Source organism: Ctenopharyngodon idella, chromosome 1 (assembly GCF_019924925.1).
Source record: "Ctenopharyngodon idella isolate HZGC_01 chromosome 1, HZGC01, whole genome shotgun sequence".
NCBI lineage: Eukaryota > Metazoa > Chordata > Actinopteri > Cypriniformes > Xenocyprididae > Ctenopharyngodon > Ctenopharyngodon idella.
The window spans coordinates 29,343,695-29,368,848 of record NC_067220.1 but is presented as its reverse complement, the minus strand read 5'-3'; the positions used below and the strand labels follow the sequence as shown (position 1 = coordinate 29,368,848).

Below are 25,154 nucleotides of genomic sequence, written 5' to 3'. Positions count from 1 at the left end.
ATTTTTTGGTCTTTATTACGATACAAACAGAAAACACAGGAAATATCTACACAAAATGTAAAAAAATTCAGAACAAAATGGCTTCTTTAAAGCCGCAGTCCGTAACTTTTTTTGGTTAAAAATTATCCAAAATCAATTTTAGAGCAAGTACATAACCAGCCTGTGTAAAACTATCTCCTTACCTTAGCCTAATTCACAACAGCAAGCTTGTAATAATGTTTTATAATAAAACTGGTACTGGTGGGTTTCCGTGGGAAATTCGAGCGTGTGGCCGTACCTAGTTGCGTCATTAAGTCACGTCTGTAAACAGAAAGGAGTCCCAGCTAGTAGACTATGCATATAGGATGCTGCTGGTAGCGGATCATTTATAGCGTCTTCTCACAGCAGCTGGAATAATTAAATTTATCATTTTGATGGTGGATTGTAATCCAGAAAGGTCCAAATGACAATCATCAGTGACAACAGGAGATTCACCCGTAGTCAAAAGCAAACGACTTCAGACTGTGGATTGGCTACAGAAATTGAAATCTACAAGTAATGCTAACACACACTAAATACATAGTCATGCAATGCTGATGTTGTTAACATTAACAATTTGAGAAACAAAGTATAACAGTAATAACAGTTTGCACGGTTTGACGTGATCCAAGCTAAGCGATCGTTAGATTTAAATCACCAATGGCAGCGCGATTTATTGTAGGCCTAATCCTTTTTTCCTCAGTTGGTCAGAACAAAAGTGGCAGAGTGGCATGTTACTTTACTTGTTCAGACATTTTCCGGTGAAAATTCTTATTTTGGTCATACTTCCAAGACGTAGAATGTGATTCCGAAGTACAGTATCCACACCGGTGCGGTGACTGACAGCAAACATTAGATTCATCCACTCTGAGGAGCCGTGCCAATGCACAACTCATGTAAAGATGATAATTCCGCATATAACTGCAATTGCAGGTTTCAAGCAGAGATGGCGACAAAGAGGCAAAACTTACGGACAGCAGCTTTAAGCAAAAATCAGCATTTAGTGTGACCTCCTGGACAAAGAAAAAAATCTGAGAAACTTCTCATCATATTTTGAAAAATTTCTTGGGCTTCCAGTCCTTTTCTGTTACATTTAGGTTTAAGAGAGCCAGATTCTTTTTTTTAATTTCTTGTATTTTCTGGTTATATTCTAATAAAGAGACTGAGAAATAATTATATATGGTCATTATACCATTGCTAAAACAACATCGAATGGTGGCCTAAGACTTTTGCACAGTACTGTATATATATATATATATATATATATATATATATATATATATTGGAATTAAGTTGTGGATATGGAGTTGTTTTTTTGTTTTTTGTTTTTTTTTAGGTCAGACCAAAGTCTAATTATGGGGGGGAAACTGCCTGCCTAGAATTTAGTAGAATAAGAATAGCCCAAGTTACTCACATCTTGATTGGACATCTCCCAGTAGGGCCGTTCCCCATATGACATCACTTCCCACATGACAATACCATAGCTCCAAGCATCACTGGCCGAAGAAAACTTTCTGTATGCAATTGCCTCCGGAGCTGTCCAGCGGATAGGGATTTTACCCCCCTGACAAAACAAAATCTATTCTTTTCATGATAATAGCAAGCAGTCAATAGCTTTGTGTTTCCTAGGCAATCTAAGGAGATGCTGATTGCTTGTTATGTAATGATGAGTCATAATTGAGTTTTCTGTGGAATGTGATGTATTGTATGATGGAGTGACACACTAAGACCCCTGTATAAAAAGTTCAGAAGTATTCAGACACATTTAGCATCTTATTATAAATCTAATTACCCAATCACTCCTCAGAGTAAGCCCTTAATCTCATGATATACTGCTTAGATCAACTCAATCCCATTCAATAACATACAACAAGTAGAGTAGTGCTAAGCTCCAGAGATTCTGGATCAGCTTTGGCTGTCTAAGGAGCACAGATTGTTATTAACTCTGAACGCCCCTGAATTTAAATGAACCAATATTGAAGTGGGTGTATGTGGCTTACTGTGGTGGTGTAAGCTGCCTCCGGGTCGTCCTCCAGCACCCTGGACAGACCGAAGTCCGACACTTTACACACCAGGTTGTCATCCACTAGAATATTTCGGGCTGCCAGGTCCCGGTGGACATATCCGATGTCGGACAGGTACATCATACCTGAGGCAATGCCACGCAGCATACCAACCAGCTGGATCACGGTGAAGTGCCCGTCATGCTTCTACAAAAGGCAAAAAGAAGAGCCAAAGGATGGAAAAGAAGAGTTGGAGAGGTCTATATTTTATCACAATGAACAATAAACATATTTAACTTTAAACCAGACCTGACAGCAACAACAAAAAAGAACATTAGTTTGTATTTTTGATGCATAAAATGTTCATTGGCCATTTTTAATCAACATATAAAAGTAACAGGAGTTGAAAACCAATAATACAAAGAATAAGAATCTTTTTCACAACTGGTTCCATTTTTTTCAAATGATTTTAATGACGTTCAGTTCGTTTAAGGTGTGTTTGTGGTGGAATGTGGATGAAACACCATAATGAAATACTTTCACCATTTTTCCTGCACTGCTTTTCAACACAGCTCTGCTACTGAATCTAAAGCCTGGAACATACAGTGACCAGTATAGTCCGATTCCTGAACAAATGACCTGTATTAGCAGGCTTCTGTTTAGTAAATCTAAAGCAGAAACATTTAGTCTGACAAACAAATGACTCTTATGAACTGGATCTTTTTAGTCCATTAAAAATACTTCATCTGTATTTCTTCTTCAAAAGAAATAAAAGAACCATTAATATAACAGTTAAGAAACAAGAATCATAACCAGTTCTCATAGTAACATAATTAGCAAAATGGCGTTTGAAATAGATTCAGTTTTTCTCAACCATTTTGACTCCAAGAACTCCCCCCGTCCAAAACAATTCAAAGACCCCATGAGTTTTCCAGTCATTTGTGATTTACTGTATAAGGATTTTATTTCTACCAGATAAAATATCTTAGAGCTTGGCACAGTTAGAAAAATGTATGTACATATGTTAAAGGGTTCGTTCACCCAAAAATGAAAATTACCCCATAATTTACTCACCCTCAAGCCATCCTAGGTGTATATGACTTTCTTCTTTCAGCCAAACACAATCAGAGTTATATTAAAAATATCCTGGCTTGTCCAAGTTTTATAATGGGAGTGACTGGAGGAGTTTTTGAAGTCTAAAAAGTGCATTCATTGATCATAAAACATACTCCACGTAGCTCCAGGGGGTTTAATAAAGGCCTTCTAAAGCGAATCAATGCGTTTGTGTAAGACAAATATCCTTATTTAAAACTGTTCCGCAAAGTAGTACACAATGCCGTGATGTTCTACGCTACACCATAACGTATTACGCTATGCGATAAGTTATAATGCATAGTACGTCATGTCATTGTGTACTACGTTGTGGAAGTTAACACTTTTTGGGCATACGTCAAATGCATTTGGCTGTCGCGCCAGAAGCTTGTTATTTTACTTTATATTTGTCTTACTCTGATTGTGTTTGGCTGAAAGAAGAAAGTCATATATACCTATGGCATGAGGGTGAGTAAATTATGGGGTAATTTTCATTTTTGGATGAACTAACCCTTTAAATAGTCTTTGATTGAACTCTGTTTGCATCATTGAATCATTATTTTCTTGTTTATCCCTCTAAAAAAAACAACCTATATTGTATAAAGCACTACATAAATAAAGTTGACGTGACTTGACTTTACAAATGCAAATGGAGAGCAAAAAAAAAGGATGTTGAGGAGCGATTTTGTATTATTTTAATGCTTGTTTTATCTTAGTTTGCTTCGGCCCCCTGGTTGAGAACCACTGTTTTAACACGTCAACTTTACAAAAGCATTTCATATCAGCTATCCATCTGCTGGCAAATTACAAAATGCTCTCTGTAGTTAGAAGCTGTTAATGAGGAATGTCAAGTGTGGCATGTCATATTAATGTTGAACGTACCCTCAGAAAAGAGTCCAAGGAGCCATTCTCCATGTATTCCACCACTATCATCACAGGCCGACCTACAAAGATGAAAACAGGACACCTGTAAGTAATGGACTAAGTTACAGAGAAAGAAACAGAGGGAAATGGGACAGACATTGCCACATTACTCATATCTGTCTTTGTATGACTACAAGTCAAACCCAAATGTTCACTTTTGCCTTCATCATCAGTGCTTGGTTTCTATGAAACTAGCGTCTAATGCTACATTACTATCTGTGTCTTTCTAGTAGCGGTAAAACGGCCTGAAAATTTAATTTAAAGTTAATCTCTAGTAGCATGGTAGTGAATCATAAAATAGATGAAAGACATGAGATAAAACTGAGAATTGTTTTCTTCCCTTTTTATTATGGATGTTGAAGGCAGTTTTGTGTGTAGGGGGAAATCATTGATTGTGTGCGTGTCAGACAGAAACTGTGGGTGTAACAAACGTAGCGGAGAAACGTTGGTTTCTTACAGAGAGAAAACAGCTTTTGGCTGATGATGATACAAGTTATTCTGTAATCAATTTCATCCAAACTATTAGTATGCTCCATAAGCAATATCAATTTTTCACAATTTCCTTATCTGTTTTATTTATGAATTTATTTATTTATTGCCTGCCATACTTTTTAGACACAGCTGTGTTTGCATTAAACTCATTACTGAAGGGCATTATTATACTACAGTTCAAAAGTCAGATTTTTTTTAAAATAAATTAATACTTTTATTCAGCAAGAATGAATAAAATTGATCAAAAGTGACAGTAAAGGCATTTAAAGTTTTCTAACGATTTCTATTTCAAATAAATGCTGTTGTTTTGAACTGTCTATTTATCAAAAAAAAAAAGGCATCACAGTTTCCACAAAAATATTAAGTAGCCCAACAGTTTTTAACATTAATGTTTCTTGAGGACCAAATCAGCATAGTAGAATGATTTCTGAAGGATCATATGATTTTAGTAAACTAAACTTAATTTGCTGTGTTTACCCAAGTGATTTTTCCAAATGTATATGAATTGACAAAATTAAAAAGTTATCTTAACTTTTGGAAGTAAAAAAAAAAAAAAAGAGTTGAGATTGTTTTACAGTAGAGTAATGATCACAAAAATAAATTACATTTGAAAAATGTTTAAAATAGAAAACAGTTATTTTACATTGTAATAACATTACATAATATTAACATTAAAAAAATCTTATGGACCCCAAACTTTTGAACAGTAGTGTACATGTTATCAATGACATATTAAATAGCTGTTTGAATCTTCAGAACGCAAAAGAAGGCAGAAAGTTTCTTACTCTTCGTGACCACACCCTCCAGCCTAATGATGTTAGGGTTATCAAACTGTCCCATGATGCTCGCCTCTCGCAGGAAGTCCCGTCTCTGACGTTCAGTGTATCCTCCCTTCAAAGTCTTTATAGCCACAGGAATTTCTTTCTTTCCTGGGATACGGAGACGGCCACTACACACCTCCCCAAACTCACCTGCAGAACACATTCAAGTCCATACTCACTGTTGTAATATTTAGGGTTACTGCTTGCACTTGTATATATTAAACACTAGGTGGCAGTCAAACTATATCAATCAAACATGTTCACTACACAAGGGCTCTCCTCGTGACAATTATTTCCCATTGAATTATTTCCTACTTATCTCACTGAAGATTAGATTCTAATCATTTTGTCTTCTGAGAATAACAAAGTGATTTTTCAGAGAGACATTTAAGAGCTTAACAGTGAAAATGGTCTGAAATATATTTTAATTAGACACATAAGAGAAACCAAAGCCTAGATCTAGAGACTAAAGGAGAGAAAGATAAATGAAGAAATCTGAAGCATTTTTTAAATGTATTTTCGAAGAACTTTATCTTCTAACTATTTTATTTTAACCAATGACACATTTTAATTTTAGATCACGCGGTATAAGTAGCTGGAGTGGATTATGGGCTGCTGAGGCACAGACTGAAGTGAGCTGTAAAAAGAGCTCTGACCTGCTCCGATGACCCTTTCGATTCGGATACGAGATGGATCGATTTCCTTGGCAAACTCATGAACGGCCTGTGAAGGGTCCTCGTAAGTGTCCGGGTCAATGTAAGTCTTTAATCCTGGGAATGGCACTATTAAAACATGTCAAAGGTTGGAATCTGGATTTTTATTTTTTGGGGAAAATCTGAAAATGCAGTATGTGTATATGTGAGTGAGTGGGTAATTAAGGTCTCATACCATGTCCATTTTGATACTGCGTTCTTTTTTTGTCTTCTGACTTTATCTTAGATTTTATGTACCACTGACACCTGTTCAAGCAAAGAGAAATGTAATTGATCAGTGGTTTTGTTGATGTACTGGTTACATATACTGTAACACATTTACAGTAGAGACTTTAGCACTGTCCGTGGTTCTGAATTCAGTATCCCTGTCCATGGTCCTGAATGGACAGCACTTGTGATCGGTAACCATAAAAACTCAAGACATATGGCTGAATGGCTCCTCAGAACCCTCTAATGTTGAAATTAAAATGATGCTCCTCCAGGGAGAACTTCTCAAAAGTGTTCGTTTGTAATTTAATTTCTTTTCTCGACAAATGAGGACACTGATTCTGTCCGTCAGCATGAGCACTTGATTTATTTGAGAGCTGCTCACAACAGCCTCCCTGCAAATCTGCACAAGCAGCTGAACACGGTGCCATCAGCCCCTGCAGCTGTGCGAGGATGTGATGGCACAGGGGCTGGCTGACTGAGGTTTCACACAGCGAGCTGCACATGCTGATATTGCGAATCACAGGACTGTGTGGCATGTTTAAGCTTGCTGTCAGTCTCACAGCAGGCCATTTCATGGCAGCAGACACGGCCGCTGCCGGGAGGCTGCAGCATTCCGACTAATTAGGCAGCGACATGGCTCAGCCAATCGGAAAATAGAAAGGTGCTCCGTGGCCAACAGGCCTATTAGGAGATGGCTGGATAAGCAAGGAGCTAAATTAAGGGTAAATTAGTGAATGAGAGAAAAGACATATCCATGACATCCACAGACAGAAACACAGAGAGGATAAATAGATAGATAGACAGACATACAGACAGAGAGAGAGACAGACAGACAGACAGACAGACAGATAGATAGATAGATAGATAGATAGATAGATAGATAGATAGACAGACAGACAGACAGATCGATAAATAGATAGACAGACAGACAGACAGACAGACAGACAGATAGATAGATAGATAGATAGACAGAAATACAGACAGACACAGACAGACAGACAGACAGATAGACAGATAAACAGACAGACAGACAGACACAGACAGACACAGACAGACAGACTGACAGATAGACAGACAGACAGACAGACAGACAGACAGACAGACAGACAGATAGATAGATAGAAAGACAGAAATACAGACAGACAGACAGACAGATAGATAGATAGATAGATAGATAGATAGATAGATAGAAAGACAGAAATACAGACAGACAGATAGACAGACAGATAGACAGATAGATAAACAGACAGACAGACAGACAGATAGATAGATAGATAGATAGATAGATAGATAGATAGATATATAGATAGAATTTACATATAAACACAACACCTGCTCCTCTATCCTGGAGCGTATTTACCTGCTCTCTCATTATTTGCTCCCTCATTACCTGCCAGTGATGAGAAGGAAGAGGGTGAGAATGACGAGGAGAGAGAAACCCCCCACTGTGGCTGTAACAATCACCAACACCTGGCCCTGATCAGCTGCCTCCTCAGAGTCTGACATAGTGAAGGATAGTGAGTGTGTGTGTTTGTGTGCATGTGAGAGGGAAAGAGAGAGGGAAAGAGAAAGAAGCACAAAACAATGAAGTCACTTTTTCACACAAGTTCATGTTCTGTGATCAGCTGGTCAGTGGGGCTGTGTAACAGTTGCAGACTGTGATGGCCAAAAGCTTGACTCAGAAATAGACTTAATGCCAGGAGAGAGGTTGGTAGGTATTTACATACATTCTGTGCACTAAGATAAGCCAAACAGCAGTTAAAAAAATCATTGAAATCATAGGGCACTTAAGGTCATTCATGGTAAACAGAAAATGTTCCCTTCGAACATTTGTTTAAAACTCTATTCACGCAGCTGACATGGTATGACCACAATTTTAGAAAATTGGACATAACTACAGCGTTTTAGGCTAACAGGTATTGAAATGAGGCATTTTTAGAGAAACACTTACTCTCGTCTCCTGTGGCGAACTCAAACTTTGGGCTGTAACTGCTGTAGCCAGCGAGGGTACGAGCGCGCACATGGAACGCGTAAACCGTTGAGGGCTTTAGTCCTGTCACTATTACGCTTGGAGACTTTGTACGTGTAGAGGAGTAACTTAACTGTTCCTGTTCCTAAACATAAAGAAAGTAAGAAAACATTTTTTTTAATGTAGCATAATGTTCATTATGTAACATTTATTATGTAAAGATGTGTTCAGTCTTGGTGAGTTACCTTTTCATAATATTTGATCTCGTAGTCCAAGATGGCAGCATGTGGCTGTTCAGTTTCCTGCCAGGAGAGGGCGATACTAGTTTGAGATGCCCAGTCCTTTCTCACGACACCTACCAAAGACGGACCTGAGAGGCAAAAACAACTAGTTAGTGAGGTTGACTCACTAACTAAAGCAATGGGGCTTTTCTATACAGGTCACTTTATTACCATCTGTTGCTCAAAAAGATGAACAGCACCTACAAAGCCATTGTCCCATTATTCCAGGTTCTATAATGGGTCTTTTTACAATATACTTAAAAAAAAATAAGGCTATTAATATGTTTGGGTGTCTCTAATACAATTGTATTTTACCGTATTGTTCCGAATATAAGCTTTTTTCTTTTTTTTCGACTGTGCCAAGAAATATGGTGTGACAGAGTATAATGTTAGAAGATTGTGAGCGCAAAAAGACAGTTTTAAAAATGATAACAGTCAAAGAAAAGCTTACCATCTAAGGTCTGCGTGACTGTCATGTTTGTGTGCCTTGCTGACGGGATCGAACTTCCCCCGTACATGATTTTAAAATGTAAGACGGTACCCAGATTTCAAAACTACAATAAGATTTCACTTCTACTGTTATTGAAATTTTGGTAGGCTACATGGTTTTCACTATGAAATGGATAGCCTAATTGTTATATAATTCAGATGGGCTACAGGTTATTTTTATTGTATGCTAAAAAAAGTGTTTACTGTATTTTTAAATGTGATTGTTGGTACATTTTACCAGTATTTACCACACTTTCAATATAAAAATTAAAATATGAAAAATATTCAATTATGATCGAATGATTGATTGATTTATTTAAAACAGTGATTTATTTAATTTTTGTGCTAATACATTGTTGAATTTATATTAAAAACACAATTTAGCAACATTTGTAAGAAAATTTGCTACAGCTACAAGTAAGGGTACATGGTTGGTTGGTTGGTTGATTGATTGATTGATTGATTGATTGATTTAAAACAGTGATTTATTTAATTTTTGTGCTAATACATTGTTGAATTTATATTAAAAACACAATTTAGCAATATTTGCTAAGAAAATTTGCTACAGCTACAAGTAAGGGTACATGGTTGATTGATTGATTGATTGATTGATTGATTGAAAACAGTGATTTATTTAATTTTGTGCTAATACATTGTTGAATTTATATTAAAAACAGAATTTATCAATATTTGCTAAGAAAATTTGCTACAGCTACAAGTAAGGGTACATGGTTGATCGACTGATTGATTGATTGATTTAACACAATGATTTATTTAATTTTTGTGCTAATACATTGTTGAATTTATATTAAAAACACAATTTAGCAATATTTGCTAAGAAAATTTGCTACAGCTACAAGTAAGGGTGCATGATTGATTGATTGATTTAAAACAGTAATTTATTTAACTTTTTGTGCTTAAAACGGATATAACCGGATCAGTTAATCGGATATAAGGAGTTAATATGGTAATATGGTTTTCAGCCAAAAAGCTTTGGGCATCATAGCACCTGTGCTTGCAAAACAAATCAAGCTCTGATACTTTGTTTCAATTAAAGTGAAATGTGTTTTTTCCCCCTTTTAACACAAGCTTTGAAACTTTGAACATCTAGGTAATTAGCCAGCTCTGCCTATGTACTATGTGAAGATAATGCACTCAATCATGGCTTAGTCAGGTGGAAGAACCCAAGAAAAAACACAAGGAAAATCCATTAAGGCTCTGTGTCTGAGGCCATTTACAATTAGCACAATTAGTGAAGTCTATAAGTCTCTACACTTAAGATGGTGGTGCGTGCACATTCATATAACACGCTCGAACAATTACATACAAAAACTGTTTTTTTACTTCTTTTTTAATACTGTACACTTTAAGAGAAACCATTTTGCTTCTTTTTTCCCCTTTCACCTCAGCGACTGAAGTAACGCCCACAGGTAGGTGGAGCTGATCTCTAATTGAATCCTGGAGCAGATTAAAGTAGTGGGTGAATGGCATTAGCCAGCCTGATTGAATTTCTCCCAGGTAAATATTCACTCTGGAAGCCCACAGAGACTGCCAGCACGGTAATCACTACCTCTGTCAAAGTAATCAATCTCTCACAGTTAAAACAGCTGAGAAAATATAAGGGGTGGACAGGGAACGGGAGGGTTTTAGGGATAGCAAGTTGCAGAGAGAGAGAGAGAGGATTTAGGCAGCTGGTAAACAGCAGAGAGCAGCGTTCAGTGATGTGCAGTATTGGCAACACTGCCTGAGGTCCTCTGAGATTTCAGCGAAGTGATTTGGAGAGAAAATAAGAGAATAAGACATTGGTTTTGCTAAGGTTACCACCTGTGACACAATCTCTCTCTCTGTCTGTCTCTCTCGGTAACCACAAGGGCTTTATCTAAATGTGCAATGCTGTCTATCTTCCATCCACTATGTCTTTACAAATTTGCGCATTGGAGAAATATTGGAACGGTGTTTGATGAAACCCCCCATGTTGTTTGTCTTATTTGACTCTGCAGCGGGAGAAGATACGTGCTGAATATCTCTCATGAGAGACAGCTCATCTTTTATTGAGAAAGGACGGGACGGTGCAGCCTGTGACATCTGACTACTTTAGACATGCGTGAGGAGGAAACTCGTAGGTTTGCACAGAAATATTGAAGTCAAAGCGACTGTAGAGAACAGGCAGTGCCTTAATAAATGATGAAGTTTCATCATGTCGCTATTTACAGTGGTAGAGATTGATTTCAGAATGGAATATTATACAGGAACAGAGAGGGCAAAAAAGTCTTTTTCTGATTCTGTGACTGCCTGAACTTAGCTGGAGTTGTCAGCCAGTGAAAGGGCAGGAGAATGAACTTGGCTGCAAAAACAAAATGACATTATGACTCAAAACAGACCCAGGGAAGGACAGCAGAGAGTTTGTTCACAATTTATTCAATATTTGTCTTTATCTATCTTTAAATCATTAATGACATGTTAGACAGTAAGTTGGAAATCATTGTGAAACACGTACACTACCGTTTAAAATTTTGGGGTCAGTAATTTGTTTTTTACATTAAAACTTTTATTTAGCAAGGATGCAATTAATTGATCAAAAATGACAGTAAGACATTTTGTCACCTTGAAATTATAAGGTTCTATCTGATATTTTTGTCCAAATTGTGTTATTGGCATTTTGGAATATTGGATCATGTGGCACTGAAGAGTGGAGAATGGCTTCTGAAAATTCAGGTTTGTCATGAAAGGAATACATTAAATGACATTTTAAATTATATTCAATTAGAAAACAGTTGTTTTAAATTGTACTTGTAAATTATTGTATTTTTTATCAAATAAATGCAGTCTTGGTGAGCACATTTGGTGTCATTTTTTCATTTCCCCCCCCCCATATCTTGAATTTGGGGGGCATTTTTGTTAATTTTTCTTTTGTCATTTTTTCATTTTTTGCCCCCATATCTTGAATTTGGGGGTCATTTTTGCATTTTTTGCCCCCATATCTTGAATTTAGGGGGTATTTTTGTTAATTTTGGTGTCTTTTTTTTTTTTTTTTTTGCCCCCATATCTTGAATTTGGGGGGCATTTTTGTTAATTTTTTTTTTTTTTTGGTCATTTTTTCTGTCATTTTTGCCCCCATATCTTGAATTTGGGGGGCATTTTTGTTATTTTTGGTGTCATTCTTGCATTTTTTGCCCCCATATCTTGAATATAGAGGGAATTTTTGTTAATTTTGGTGTCATTTTTTTTTTTTTTTTGCCCCCATATCTTGAATTTTGGGGGGTACTTTTGTTAATTTTTTGTCATTTTTGCATTTTTTGCCCCCATATCTGGAAGTTGGGGGGCGTTTTTGTTAATTTTGGTGTCATTTTTGCTTTTTTTTTTTTTTATCAAATAAATGCAGTCTTGGTGAGCATAAGATACTTCTTTAACATTAATAGAGGTGTAAAGTGTACCTGAAAACCATAGTCAAGTAAAAGGAGAGATAACATAAAGCAAAATTGACCCCATTTCAAGTTACAAGTCACCAATTCCAATACCACTTAAGTATTTTATTGGTACAGAATGTAGGCTTAAAGATGCACTAGGCCTCAAAAGTGTTGAGGAAAGTTACTTTTAAAAGTAATGCATTACAATATTACGTTACTCCCTAAAAAAGTATTTCTGAGATTGCATTTCACTGTTTTTATTCATTTTGAGAAATACTGAATGTTTTCAAAAGTGAGATGAGTAAATGCATGTTCACATTTAGTCTAGAACTACAATAACCATCATGTTGTAACGACTGAGACAAATCAGACACAATTATTTGTTATAGGTAACCAATAATTGTTTAAAGCACTCTGGGGCCTGTCCCCCATCCCCCGAGAAGTTCTCAGTTACAAGTTTTATTGCGCTAAAGAATGTGGTTGCCACATGGAAGAGCAGAGAAGAGACACAGAAACGTGCATCTTTCCTGCATTTTCCCCACAGAACACAGACTTTCCTGCATTAATTTATAGACAGACCGTTCTATAAATGAACATGCACATCCCTAGGAAATGGTATCCATTATTGCTGTTGTTGTATTGCACTCATTGTATTCGCATGTTTTATGATACATTTAAGGTAACTTCAATTATGCCATGTTTAGTGTCTATGGGTTCGTATCGAGAAGATTTAAATGCTTGTGTATGCGGTATGTCCATACCTGTGCAACACATCAGTATTACAAGAATCTTTAATAGTTCTTCTTCAAAACTCAGCCAGTAAATCTTGCTCGATCATAAAAGCCCCGACAGGAGGCGTGTTATCACCCGGAAATACAACATCTTCATTGGTCCGGTCAACAACTAAGAGGTGTGACTTTGACCAGAGGTTAAAAGCCAGTGAACAATGCCACTCCCTCTCTTTCCTTGCTTCTTGGACGACTGAAGAGACCCCCTTCTTGCTGCAGGCCTGCAGGCCTCGGCCTACAACCCAGCCATGTGCTCATCTATAAGTTTTCATAGTACTTCATCTAACGCAGAAGATACTGGCAACAACTTCAGACCAAACCATCAAGATTACAACCCAGCCGGCAGATCCAATGCTCCTCAGCCTAAATGCATCTTGCAAGTATCGTACATTTGAACACTAAACAGCGATTTAGCATTGATTTGTAAAACTTACCTTTGTCAGCAAAGGTGTTTATTACTGAGGAAACTGATGATTCTTTTCCAGATTGTCTATGACTTTTTCCTATAGCTCTATCAACAGTTCCACTTCCGGTTCAACTCTCATTATCATATCATTGCTCATTCTTACCAATGTATGTGTGTGTGACCTTCGTGTATGTTATGTGTCTGTTAGTTTAGTTATGTGTTTGTGAGTTAGTTAATAAAGATTGTGCACAATACATGTTTGGTTCTGACTCCGTCTGCTAATAAATTGCCTCTTAAGTGATTTAGATCCTGACTACATGCTCTGAGTAGTACTGTACAATACGAATGTTGTTTTTCCATAACCTGGAAATGAACATTTCTTAGAATTATTATAAACAATCAACACTGAGTGTTCACTGGACGAACAGGTTAATTGATTGTAATATTAATGTAGCTACATCCAGTTAATCTGATTAACTGATTTATATATACATAATTAATCATAATTAATAATCATAATGAGTTATGAATAATTATTAATATTTCCCCTTTGAGTTAATTCGCTACAATGTTCACACAGCACACACAACACCTCTGCACTTTATTTCTCTCAACATGAGGACAGGAGAGCTGTCAGTCAATAAATGTGAAAAAGTAACTTGTGTTACTTGTTTGAAAAAGTAACTTAAAGATATTTTGTTGTAAATTGGAAAAGTAATGCGTTACTTTACTAGTTACTTGGAAAAGTAATCTGATTACGTAACTCAAGTTAATGCGTTACCCTGGTCCTCAACACCTAAGAGGCATGCCAGTGAAGAGAGTGGGGAGAGAAATCATTTTCTAAAATAAAAAAATAACTGAACATCTCAATACTGAAATAAATCAAGGTTGATACAACAGCCTCTTGAACATCTCCAAACAGTCTCAGTTAAGCTCAAGTGCTCAAAAAGGGCATAAGTAAACAAATCTTTCAAAAAGTTCTCTTCTGTATAAGGGATAAATAAAATAATGTTAAGTAAAATTAAACAGTCAAAGCCAACTTGCACTGGTCGTTCTGGTTTCGGCCTCATCACTGGCTGAAGCCATGTCCTCATCTCATATATGTGATTCAGCAACTATGTGCTAATGCACTCACATTCGTGTAAAGTAGCCTTGTTGACAAGTTTGGGTGAGTAAGAGCAAAACGCATAAGATGTAGTACCTTTAATGCCCTTTAGATCACCTCTTTTGTAGCAGAAATAAACTGCTGCAGAAAAAGTTAGGTGCCATGCAAAATCTAGGCTGCATCTGAAAACTTAAAACGCTGCCTTCGGAGGACGCATTCTAAGGTAGGAAGGCATCAAGGCGAGTCCGAATCCAAAGCTTCACTTCCTGTCTCCTGAGATACCTTCATCTGTTCGATTTTTGAAAGCAGCATAGATGTATCTTTTACTGCCCTGTATATCCCACAATCCTGCGCTTCCCATTCTTTTTACACAGTTACACACTAAAATAAAAATGCCATCAGAAAGTTGTGGTTGGTGGTCAGTTTGTGTCTAAAATGTACATTTTCAACTTGTGATGTCATTTCTAGTGAGAGATTACTAATGTAGTAATTAAATATTTGCTTAGTTTTCACCAAAGCTCATTCTATTTTGCTGTAGATCATTAAAGCGATACGCTCCCTCCGAAGTCTGTCTGAAATCAGTTTCATGAGGTAGCTTCGTAAGCAAATGCTGCCTACAAAGTAATTGCCTGATAAGGCAGCGAGGCAACAAGTCAGCTGCCTAAGTTTTCAGATGCAGCCCTACTGGCAAAATGTAATGAGTAACTACATTAATCATTAAAAATGTATTGGAGTAAAGAGTACATACTTATTCAAAAATGTAGTCAAGAAGAGAGTAAAAGTTGCTAATATCTTTGATACTCAGTCAAATTACAAAGTAGCCAAAAAGATACTTTTTTAATATTTTGATATGGACATAAAAGTCTCTTTTTGAACTATTGATTGGTTTTGCACACAATCCAAAAAGAAAAAATATGTTTTTTGGCATTATTTTGTCATACATAGTCTTGTTTTTCAATATAATTACATTCAGTTCACACAATTCAACTTAATTTTAGGTTATTTTGGTACTTTTTATTGAGAAAAAAGAAAAAAAAAAAGAAATGAAACTTCCAAGTTCAACATGTCAGAAACTTTCATGCTTACTGCTAGGCCGTGATTCTGAAGTTTTCAAAAAGTTTTGATGATGTTTCTGCCAAAAACATAAGCATTTTTGCTAAATGAATCGTTCATCCGCCTCTGTGGTATGTTGAATTGTCATAACAAGCCTTAGTTAGTAATTAGCCTGAAGCAGCAACGATCCCGCAAAAAGAAACTGAAAGGAGAAACTGCTAACACAAACACTTCCAAACATATACGTTCAAAAAGAAGCAAAAAACTGAGGCGCTAATGTACAGTCATTATGCAGAGCTGACCTGCATTTTTATTTTAATTAGCTTTCCTGCTCCGCTTAAGGGGATCTTCCATTGACTCTTACACCCAAATCATTTCAGACTCTTTATGGATGCTGCACAATGCCTAAATGATGACTTTCCCCCATAATCAGCAATCATACCACACTAGTGAAGCAATCACTAAAGCCAGATTAAGAATAATTGGATGTTGCTTGTTTTCGCAGGATGCATTTTTACATTGCATTCTCTCGGAGAGTTTACCAAAATGACAGTAAAAGGAAATGTGGCACAGTTTAATACAAGAGGCACATAAAAATGCACATGCACACGCTTGTGGGCACACAGTGAACATGCAAGCTAAGTTCTTGTTTTATCGAAGTGGCTCTGGAAAGGATATGCAAATGGAAACAATCCTTGAACCTACATTACTTGGTGATTTCAAAAGATTTCTTACATACAGAGAGGAAGCGAGGTGAAAAGAGAGCTCTGTTAATGCACATTCTTCTTCTATATCCCATTGCTGTTAGACAGATTTCACTCCCCCCACCACTTCCTAGAATTACATACAAGATTAAAAAGAAATGCTTCCCTATAGCTCCTATAATCTTCTCCTCTAAGTGTATCTCATATAGTCATGTTACAATAAGTGAACACACTCTTCTGAGAGTGCGAACCTGAGCTCACCACAGCTAAGCAGAAATGTGTAGGTGGAGTTGTGGCATAGTGGTTAGCGCACAGGCTCCAGACAAGTTGAACTGTGGTGTGCATGTGAGGGTTTTATCAGCAATATTTATGTTTTTGTAAAGTCTCTTATACTCATCAAGGCTGCATTTATTGGATATGTTATTAAGAAGTCTTTCTAATATGGTGATTTGATGCATAAGAAAATAACTTTTTTAACAATTATCAATACTGAAAACAGTTGTGCTCAACATTTTTGTGGAAATCATAATAAAAAAAAAAACTGTATTCTTTGATGAATACAAAGTAAAGCTTTTTTTTTTTTTTGTGACATTCTAATAGTGTTTATGGTCACTTTTGATCCATTTAATAGATCCTTTCTGAATAAAAGTATGAATTTCTTTTAAAAAAAAATACTGACCCCCAACTTTGCAGTTGTGTAAATACAATGAATTGCGATTGATTTGATTAATTAATCATCATATAATGTAATTAATAAAAAAAAAATAAAAAAAATCGATTGACAGGACTAGTCCTAATATTAAGGGCTTGTGCCCTACTATTAAATTGATAGTTCACCAAAAAATGAAAATTCTGTCATCATTTACTCACCCTCAAGTTGTTCCAAACCTGTATGACTTTCTTTCATCTGTTGAACACAAAAAAGTATTTTAAAGAATGTCGGTAATGAAATAGGCATAGGGCCCCACTGACTTCCATAGTTTTTTTTTTTTTTTTTTTTCCAACGGGGTCCATCAACTGTTTTGTTTCACACATTCTTCAAAATATCTTCTTTTGTGTTCAGCAGAAGAAAGAGAGGGTGAATGAACTATCCCTTTAATAAAACAAAATCAAGAATATGAAGTTAATTTTCTAAGTGCGTCAGTAGTCAAGCCATGCATTAACAATCTGGGTTAATCAAGTTTTATAGTGTAAGACTGAATTTAAACATGTGGAATGTTTGCTTTCTGTTTACAGCAGCTGAGGTTTTATCTGTCTGGCAGTGAATGAGTTTACCAGGTGCTCTGAGAGAAGGAAGATCCAAACACAGAGTTTGACAAGGCCATGTTTGATTTGTTCTCAGCAATGAAAACAACTCCAATTCAGATTCAGAGATGAATAATGAGAGACGATCGAGTATTTGTCTAAACACACTCAAAAATCATCCACCCCCAGATACACAAGCGGGTCTCTCAGAGGCTCACAAACAGCAGCAATTAACTGGAGAATGAAGCAGCTGCAGTAAATATGCAGTCGATACGACACAACTCAGGATGAGTGCAGACCATGTGAGATGTGCACACGCTTATTCTTTCTTTAATGACTGTGTGCATGGATGCATGAGTCGTTATATGTTTATAGAGTGCGTACAGGGAGTATAAAAGCCTGGGTGTTTGTGTGTTTGTATGATTTGAGAGTCAGAACAACTGTTTATAGGCCAGTCTGTATTTGTTTCAATTAAACTGGCTTTTTGGTAAACGCAGTGAGGCATTACGACATCGAACACAAGCAGTTTGAGCTGAAGAGAGTCGGGTCATCATAATCAATATTAATTCACTCTTTTGTAGTTCAGGGGTAATTAACAAGCTACAGTGAATTAGCGTCCCACCTCTGTCTCTTCAAGCTCACTGGCGGTGATACGCTTCAGTACAAATGTGAAATTTGTATGTTTCCGATGAATAGGACAACAGACGGTGTGGCAGCAATGTGCTTGAAAACTGGAAAGCCAATCAAAACATCAGCTCAGTTCAGCTCCTAAGCCAGCTTTAACAAGCAAAAATAAGATGAAAAGAGCAAGAGAGAGGCTGGAAGTGAGTGAGAAAGTAATAAAAAAAAAAAACCAGTCGATTGTCTCTAGGAATAATTGTTAGTTCCGGTAACAGATTTGTCTTGGAGTGCGGAAAAAATAGATGATATTCTGTTCCCCTCCCCTGTCCAACCAGATCTTAATTACAGCACCTATATGGGCCATTATGTGCCAACACCTGGCCTCATGGGGAAAATTTGTACATTGCATAATTTTTCACTTCGAGCTGTTCCCACTGCCAGGAAAAATAAATAGCTAAATAAATAAATAAATAAAATCAGAGAGACACGGTGAGAAAGTGAGAGAGTGAGGGAAGGAGGTGGTAAAAATAACATAAATAGGCTCTCTAATCCCCCCTTTCTCTCTACTCTGGGTAAAGACAGAACAACAAAGATTAGAAGAAAATTGCAGAAGTGTAAATACGTTCACAAAGCTAGATGTCTAGAGAATAAAGTGAAAAAAAAAAAAAGCTTAGAACATTATTCTAAGTGAACAGAGAGAAGAAAATAATGACTTGAAAAACAATGTACTCTATATCACTGTAACAGAAGCAGGTTTCCCTTAAACTACAAAGGAATCAAAAAAAAAAAAAAAAAAAAATCCATGTATATTACCCAGGTAGCAATCCTTTGGCCTGCAATGATTAATATATAATTGTAATATACAATAATAACCAAAAGAAGAGTCCAAAGATCAATATTCTGAATTACATGTCTGAATTTACAGACTAGAAAACATGCAACCTGGTCTCATGGAAACACATACCTGTGGGAACGTTTCGCGAGTCGCTAAAATACGTACCAACACGTACATATCACTGCAGTTTCCAACAGAAATGAACACTAGAGGCAGTAAAACAGCGAGCGCTTTTAATCGTTTTCATTTCAGTTACGATTACAGGGTCAGATTATGGATTTATGAAGACTCGTTTTTACGTCTCCTAGCACAATATTATGTTATGACTTCAAAACACTTTTACCAAAGTGCATGATTTGTAAATGAATATATTTTGGACTTTGCATCGCTTGACCAGCTCCATATGTTTCGCTTTTACGACATAACAAGCTTGCTTGGTAGCTTAGCTGGTACGGAGTTGTACTTAGGACGAGGAAGCCTTGGGTACGAATCTGGGGAAAACGAGTCACAGTAAAAGAGCTCAAAGATGAGAGACCAAAACAAGGTAGAACGGCACGATTACAGATGCTTTTTATGTCACATTTGCTTTTGTTAACACTATTGGGTAGTGACCACCAATCAAAACACCTTACACAACTAAAACCAAAAATAGCTTTTGGAAAAGTCCTTCAGTGCATGTCCATGAACAAATGCAAAGTTATTAATGGTAGGCTCACACAGACTTTTTCAGATTTTCTGAGATTATTTTGATGGAGAATTCTACACAGTAAATATGGTAAAATGTGTTAAATGGAACTGAGACTACAACACTGTTTTGTGTAGCTTTCTGCATTATACAGTAGCATTACAAAATTAACTGGTAACCCTTTACAATAACACTGTGTCTACACTGGGCATGACCACTGTCCTGTTACTTTGTGTCATGCCACAACAAATTATGACTGTCTACACTGGATGCGTCAAAGCTGTATAACTTAAATTTATTAAAATAGTTATTGCCTTAGGTATATGAAAAAGAAGTGTGCTTAATTGTATTGAATGTGAACTTGTAGCAAACTTCAAATATTAAAAGTATAATTTAAAAAGAAATCGCAGATAATATAACAAAATTAATGAAAATTTCATTAATGAAATAAAATACCATACATTCATGACTGTATCTTATCGCAGTCAAATGTACCTATGTCATATAAAAATACTTTAAAGTATATTTTAAACGATTACAGGGTCATTCCGTGTCAAATCAACCAAATTTCAGAAACTTTCCCGGCTCAAATTTTTGATTTTGTTAATATTTTTTCTGTAGAAAGACATAAATAGTGATGGAAGCCAAAATAATAATGACACAGATGTATATTTTCTGAGTAATCCAGTATTTTGTAGAGGGAGGTCAAAATGACCATTTTCACCTGAGATTTGGAACCAATTAAAAATGACTTTAGAAAGATGGCAGCATCATTATTTTATTTTTACACAGAGATTGGTAGGTCTATTAGTAAAATCTGTTGACTTTAGCAATCTTTTGTTTCATTATTATGACAATGGTGATGGTTCAAAAATGGCAAAAAGCACTTTTTGTGTTTTTGCCTTAAGTTTACATGACTGTAATTCAAGAAATATTAAAGATATCTTAATATTCTTGTAGATTCTGGTTCTTAACAAACTTAAACAACAGATTTTACTAATAGACCTACCAATCTCTGTGTAAATATCAGTAAATATACATTCATGACATTTTAATATTTTGGCTTTCATCACTATTTATGTTTGTCTTTCTACAGAAAAAAATATTAACAAATTCAAAACTTTAAGATGGGCACCTCTGGTTGAGTTGACATGGAATGAGCCTATATTTTAATAATCTTTTGTTGTGCTTTAATAAGTGCAATTATTTTAATGTGTTGACTAACATACTAAAGATCATGTAAAGCACATAACTTATAAAATACAATTTTAACTGTGGTGTGTTATTCGCTATTACATGCAAAGTTAATATTGTTTGAACGTATTAAATTGCAACTTCATCATTACTAATTACACTTTCATCAAATAATGTTAACATTTTGCAAATAATTAAAGAATAAGTGAATGGTTAATAAACAAATACACAAGGGGCAGGGGATTTGCAGAACTGTATGAATGACAGATGTTCCAGTTTTACAGAAATCTGCAGAGTTCTATGCAGGGCTCAGGTTTGGCGTGGGCCTGCTCACAGGAAATCACACTGAATTACAGAAACATCTGAATAGGCACAACCTGAGGAGGCCAATTTCATATTTTCATAGACTACAATCATAAGGACAAAATCATTATGATGTCTGACAGGATTAATCTGGGCTTATTAAGTTCATAATTGCATATTAATATGCAGTTTCGCCAATGCTATCAGTGGGCTAGCAAATAAATCTTCATTAGAGTTTAAACAGGTGACTGCCATTTCACTCTTATGGTCTGTGTTGTTGACAGAAATTGTACAAGAATTGCAATCCATCATCCTCTTAAATTCGCAATGGAAAACAAAAACAGAAAAATTGGGGAAGAGAGGGAGTAAGAGAGAGAGAGAGAAAGAGACAGATGGCACCAAAATTACAACAGTTCTTGCGTCTCTGTTCTCCAATTCATTGACAATGCTCAGCACATATACATTAGCATTCCACCATTCAAACAATATGTGAGCAATCACCATCAGCCTGCCACTCACTTGCAAAGACACAGTGCAGTTAACTCTCCATTATAAAGCCCTTCAGGGGAGTAAGAAAGCTCTGCACAGTCCCGAGTGCTTTCAGGGCTGCCGTGGGGGTCAGAAGTCTGGATGTCTGTCTCTGTGTTCTGTGCCGCACAATCTGTCAAAATGGAGACAGTCACCCTCCTCTTTCCCCTTTCCCTCTTTCCTTGTATCTTTCTATCTATCTGTCTATCCCTGGGGGACAGCGAAGTGTCAGTCTATGTCTTTGCCCCTGCTTGGCTCAGTAAGGGCTATGGACATTTTGGCCTCAGATACATTTAAGATACATTCTTTCTCCCATACAGTCAAATATATTATTTTCAATCAATTATGAAACTGGTAGTAATAAATGCACACGCTATCCTTGTGGGCACAGGGAATACCAGGTACACGCACACACACACACACACACACACAGCCCAACCCCCTGTCACTTATCTATCCCCTACCGCTGGTCTGAGGTGCTCCGAGCCTCCCAGCTCTGTCTAAAACTGACAATGAAGGGCTCCGTAGAGGCCACTGTGGCTAAAAGCCCCCAAAACACACTGGGATGTAATGTTAAATAAATGACAAACGGCTCAGGGATAAGGGTCTTCGGTCAGTATACTCAGGGGCCATATTGTCTGAATGAGGACAGCTTGAGGAAGTAGTGTAAACATCACAGCATTAAAGAATCTAAATGACTATGGATCTAAATAAAGTAACTTATCTTACGAGAGATTGCCGTCAATTGCCAGCATGCAAAATGCAATAACTTTCAATTTTGCTATTTATTTTCCCTTTTCTTTATTAAAGTTGTGTATGTTTGGAATGGTGTGTATTTGAATTACAATATCAAAGTGCATTATTTGTCATTTTTTCATGTGCAGTCTCATCACTAAAGTAGATTACGCCTGGCTGAGTAATTTTTTGAAATGAGATTTGGCCAGCTAGTTTAATATCTTAGATTGCCATTTTATTAGTGTGGGTCTTATTGGTGACGTACGAAGCTTGAATAATTTACGTTTTTTTTATTTATTTTTTTTTACACATTTTCTTTATGAGAAAGCTTTTTATTAAATAACCTCTATATTTCAGTGCAATGGACATTTTTATACCAGAACATCTGAGAGTGGGACTTTCATCAAAATAACAGACGCCGCCTGAAATTGATTTGGTCTGAAAATCTACGGATAAGTATAGACAGATGAGAGAAAATGAGGAGGCTACAGATATGGACAATCACACAATGACAGCAGAAATATAATTATACTGTTATAATTCCCTATATTTACAGATTTTTTTTTTTTTTTTTTTTTTACAGAACTATTGCTGTGATTTGATTAGCCACGCAAGTTAGTACAGCAAAGCTGTTAGCATTACAAACATTTACCATGGTAACAACCCTACATGAAAAACTGAACAAACCATCATGATTTTTTTTTTTTTTTACTAGTTTATCTTGGATAGTGGCAGACCAACACGACTAATGAAACTGACTGAACAATGAAATCTTGCTAGGTATCAAAACAATATATTACAAATTCTTTAAGAATTATACTTAAGTAAAGTTCAAGTTCAAGTAAAGTTAAAGTATTAATATCAATGTACTAGAAGTATAGTTGTACTACTTGGGACTAAATTGGCCCACTTTTTAGTGTATAAAAGTATACTTTAAGTGTAACAGTACTTTAAGTGTAACAGTATTAAACTTTGAGTGCACAACTAGTTTACAACTAAGTTTTTCATTTGTACTGCAAATGCACACATATAGGTATACTGATAGTTTACTAGTCAAATAGCTTGTAGGTTTTCTTTAAGTGAACATAACATCATATTTATATGTGCACTATACTACTTGTTCCTATGTTCCTATTTAAGTATTAATTTTTCATACTTGAGATATACCTTTAACTGTACTTTAACTCATTTTATTAAAAAAAAAAACCCCAAAAAAACCCATTTTATTCTAGCTTCATACATCCTTTTTATCAACACTTGAATGTGGGTAAGTTTCATGCAAAAAGCAACATTTTAAACAAAAAGCTGAGAAAATCACAATGTCATGTCTAAGACTAGCCTACACAAAAAATCAGATACTTAGAGTTAGTAACATATCTGTTTTCTTTATAAATCATTATTTTCAAACAATGTAAGTTTACAATACAGTGTGCAAAACTATGTGAAAAAATAAAAAATACAATAAAAGGCTACTCAATCAAAAGAGTAAACACATCTACAAGCCAAGTATACTTAATTATACTTTTAAGTATATCTCGATCAAAAGATTGAGTAGTATAGGCCAAATATAGTTAGACTTTTCTGTCAGTATAAGTCAAGTATACTTAAATTGGTAGTTCACCCAAAAATGAAAATTCTGTCATTACTTACTCACCCTCAAGTTGTTCCAAACCTGTATGAGTTTCTTTCTTCTGCTGAACACAAAAGAAGATAGTTTAAAGCATGTTGGTAATCAAGCAGATGACCATAGCCATTGACTTCAATGGAAGTCAATGGAAGATTTTAGGGGGAAAAAAATACTATGGAAGTCAATGGCGACCGTCAACTGTCTGGTTACCAACATTATTTAAAATATCTTCTTTTGTGTTCAACAGAAGAAAGAAACTCATACAGGTTTGGAACAACTTGAAGGTGAGTAAGTGATGTCAGAATTTTCATTTTTGGGTGAACTATCCCTTTAAGTGCAAATGTAAGTATATTTCTGAGAAGTACATAAAAAGAATAGACTGAAGTATACTTTCTTCTTTTTAGTTTAAAAGAAGTATGCTAATAGCACACTTGAATAAACTTCATTTTCATAAGGGTAGGACAAAGTTGACTAATACAACTTTATCACAGATTTATTATAGTATTAGTACTGTAGCAACTATGGTAGTTATGTGAAAATTGTTGTTATTATAATACAATTTTAAAATTCCTGCTGGGGGACAAAATGCTATTGGCTGGTTTTAGAGGGGTTTTGTGTGCTTATCAACTTGGCCAAGCTGGAAGACCAGCTCAAACCAGCTAAGACTAGAAAATCTAACCTGATTTAAGCGGTTATTTTTTTAACCGGAATGGTGTGGGAAAAAGGTTACATAACTACACTGTGGGAAAACAAAACATTAGCACCGCAAGAAACAAGTGGCAGCATTGGTAAGCTGTTTCAGAGAATGAACCTGTTAAAAACCCGCACTGCTGGCAGAAATGCTTGTGAGTGAACGTGTATAAATGCTGGAGGACTCGGGGGGAATGTGTGTGCGTGCTTGTCTTG

General features: G+C 36.0%; 1 protein-coding gene across 2 annotated transcripts in view; it reads right to left on the bottom strand.

The window, feature by feature from the left end:
* The window catches only part of epha6 (eph receptor A6), a 140,646-nt gene that overhangs the window by 5,340 nt on the left and 110,152 nt on the right, over positions 1 to 25,154 (bottom strand). The window contains exons 6-14 of one of the 2 annotated variants that reach the window (XM_051901662.1): positions 8,488 to 8,612; positions 8,225 to 8,387; positions 7,664 to 7,772; positions 6,239 to 6,309; positions 6,007 to 6,132; positions 5,315 to 5,500; positions 3,996 to 4,057; positions 2,019 to 2,228; positions 1,433 to 1,597 (exon numbers count right to left, since the gene is read on the bottom strand). In XM_051901662.1, coding sequence (XP_051757622.1) covers positions 1,433 to 1,597; positions 2,019 to 2,228; positions 3,996 to 4,057; positions 5,315 to 5,500; positions 6,007 to 6,132; positions 6,239 to 6,309; positions 7,664 to 7,772; positions 8,225 to 8,387; positions 8,488 to 8,612 — 1,217 coding nt within the window. The remainder of the gene's footprint in view (positions 1 to 1,432; positions 1,598 to 2,018; positions 2,229 to 3,995; positions 4,058 to 5,314; positions 5,501 to 6,006; positions 6,133 to 6,238; positions 6,310 to 7,663; positions 7,773 to 8,224; positions 8,388 to 8,487; positions 8,613 to 25,154) is intronic. The other variant, XM_051901669.1, reaches the window with a different exon arrangement.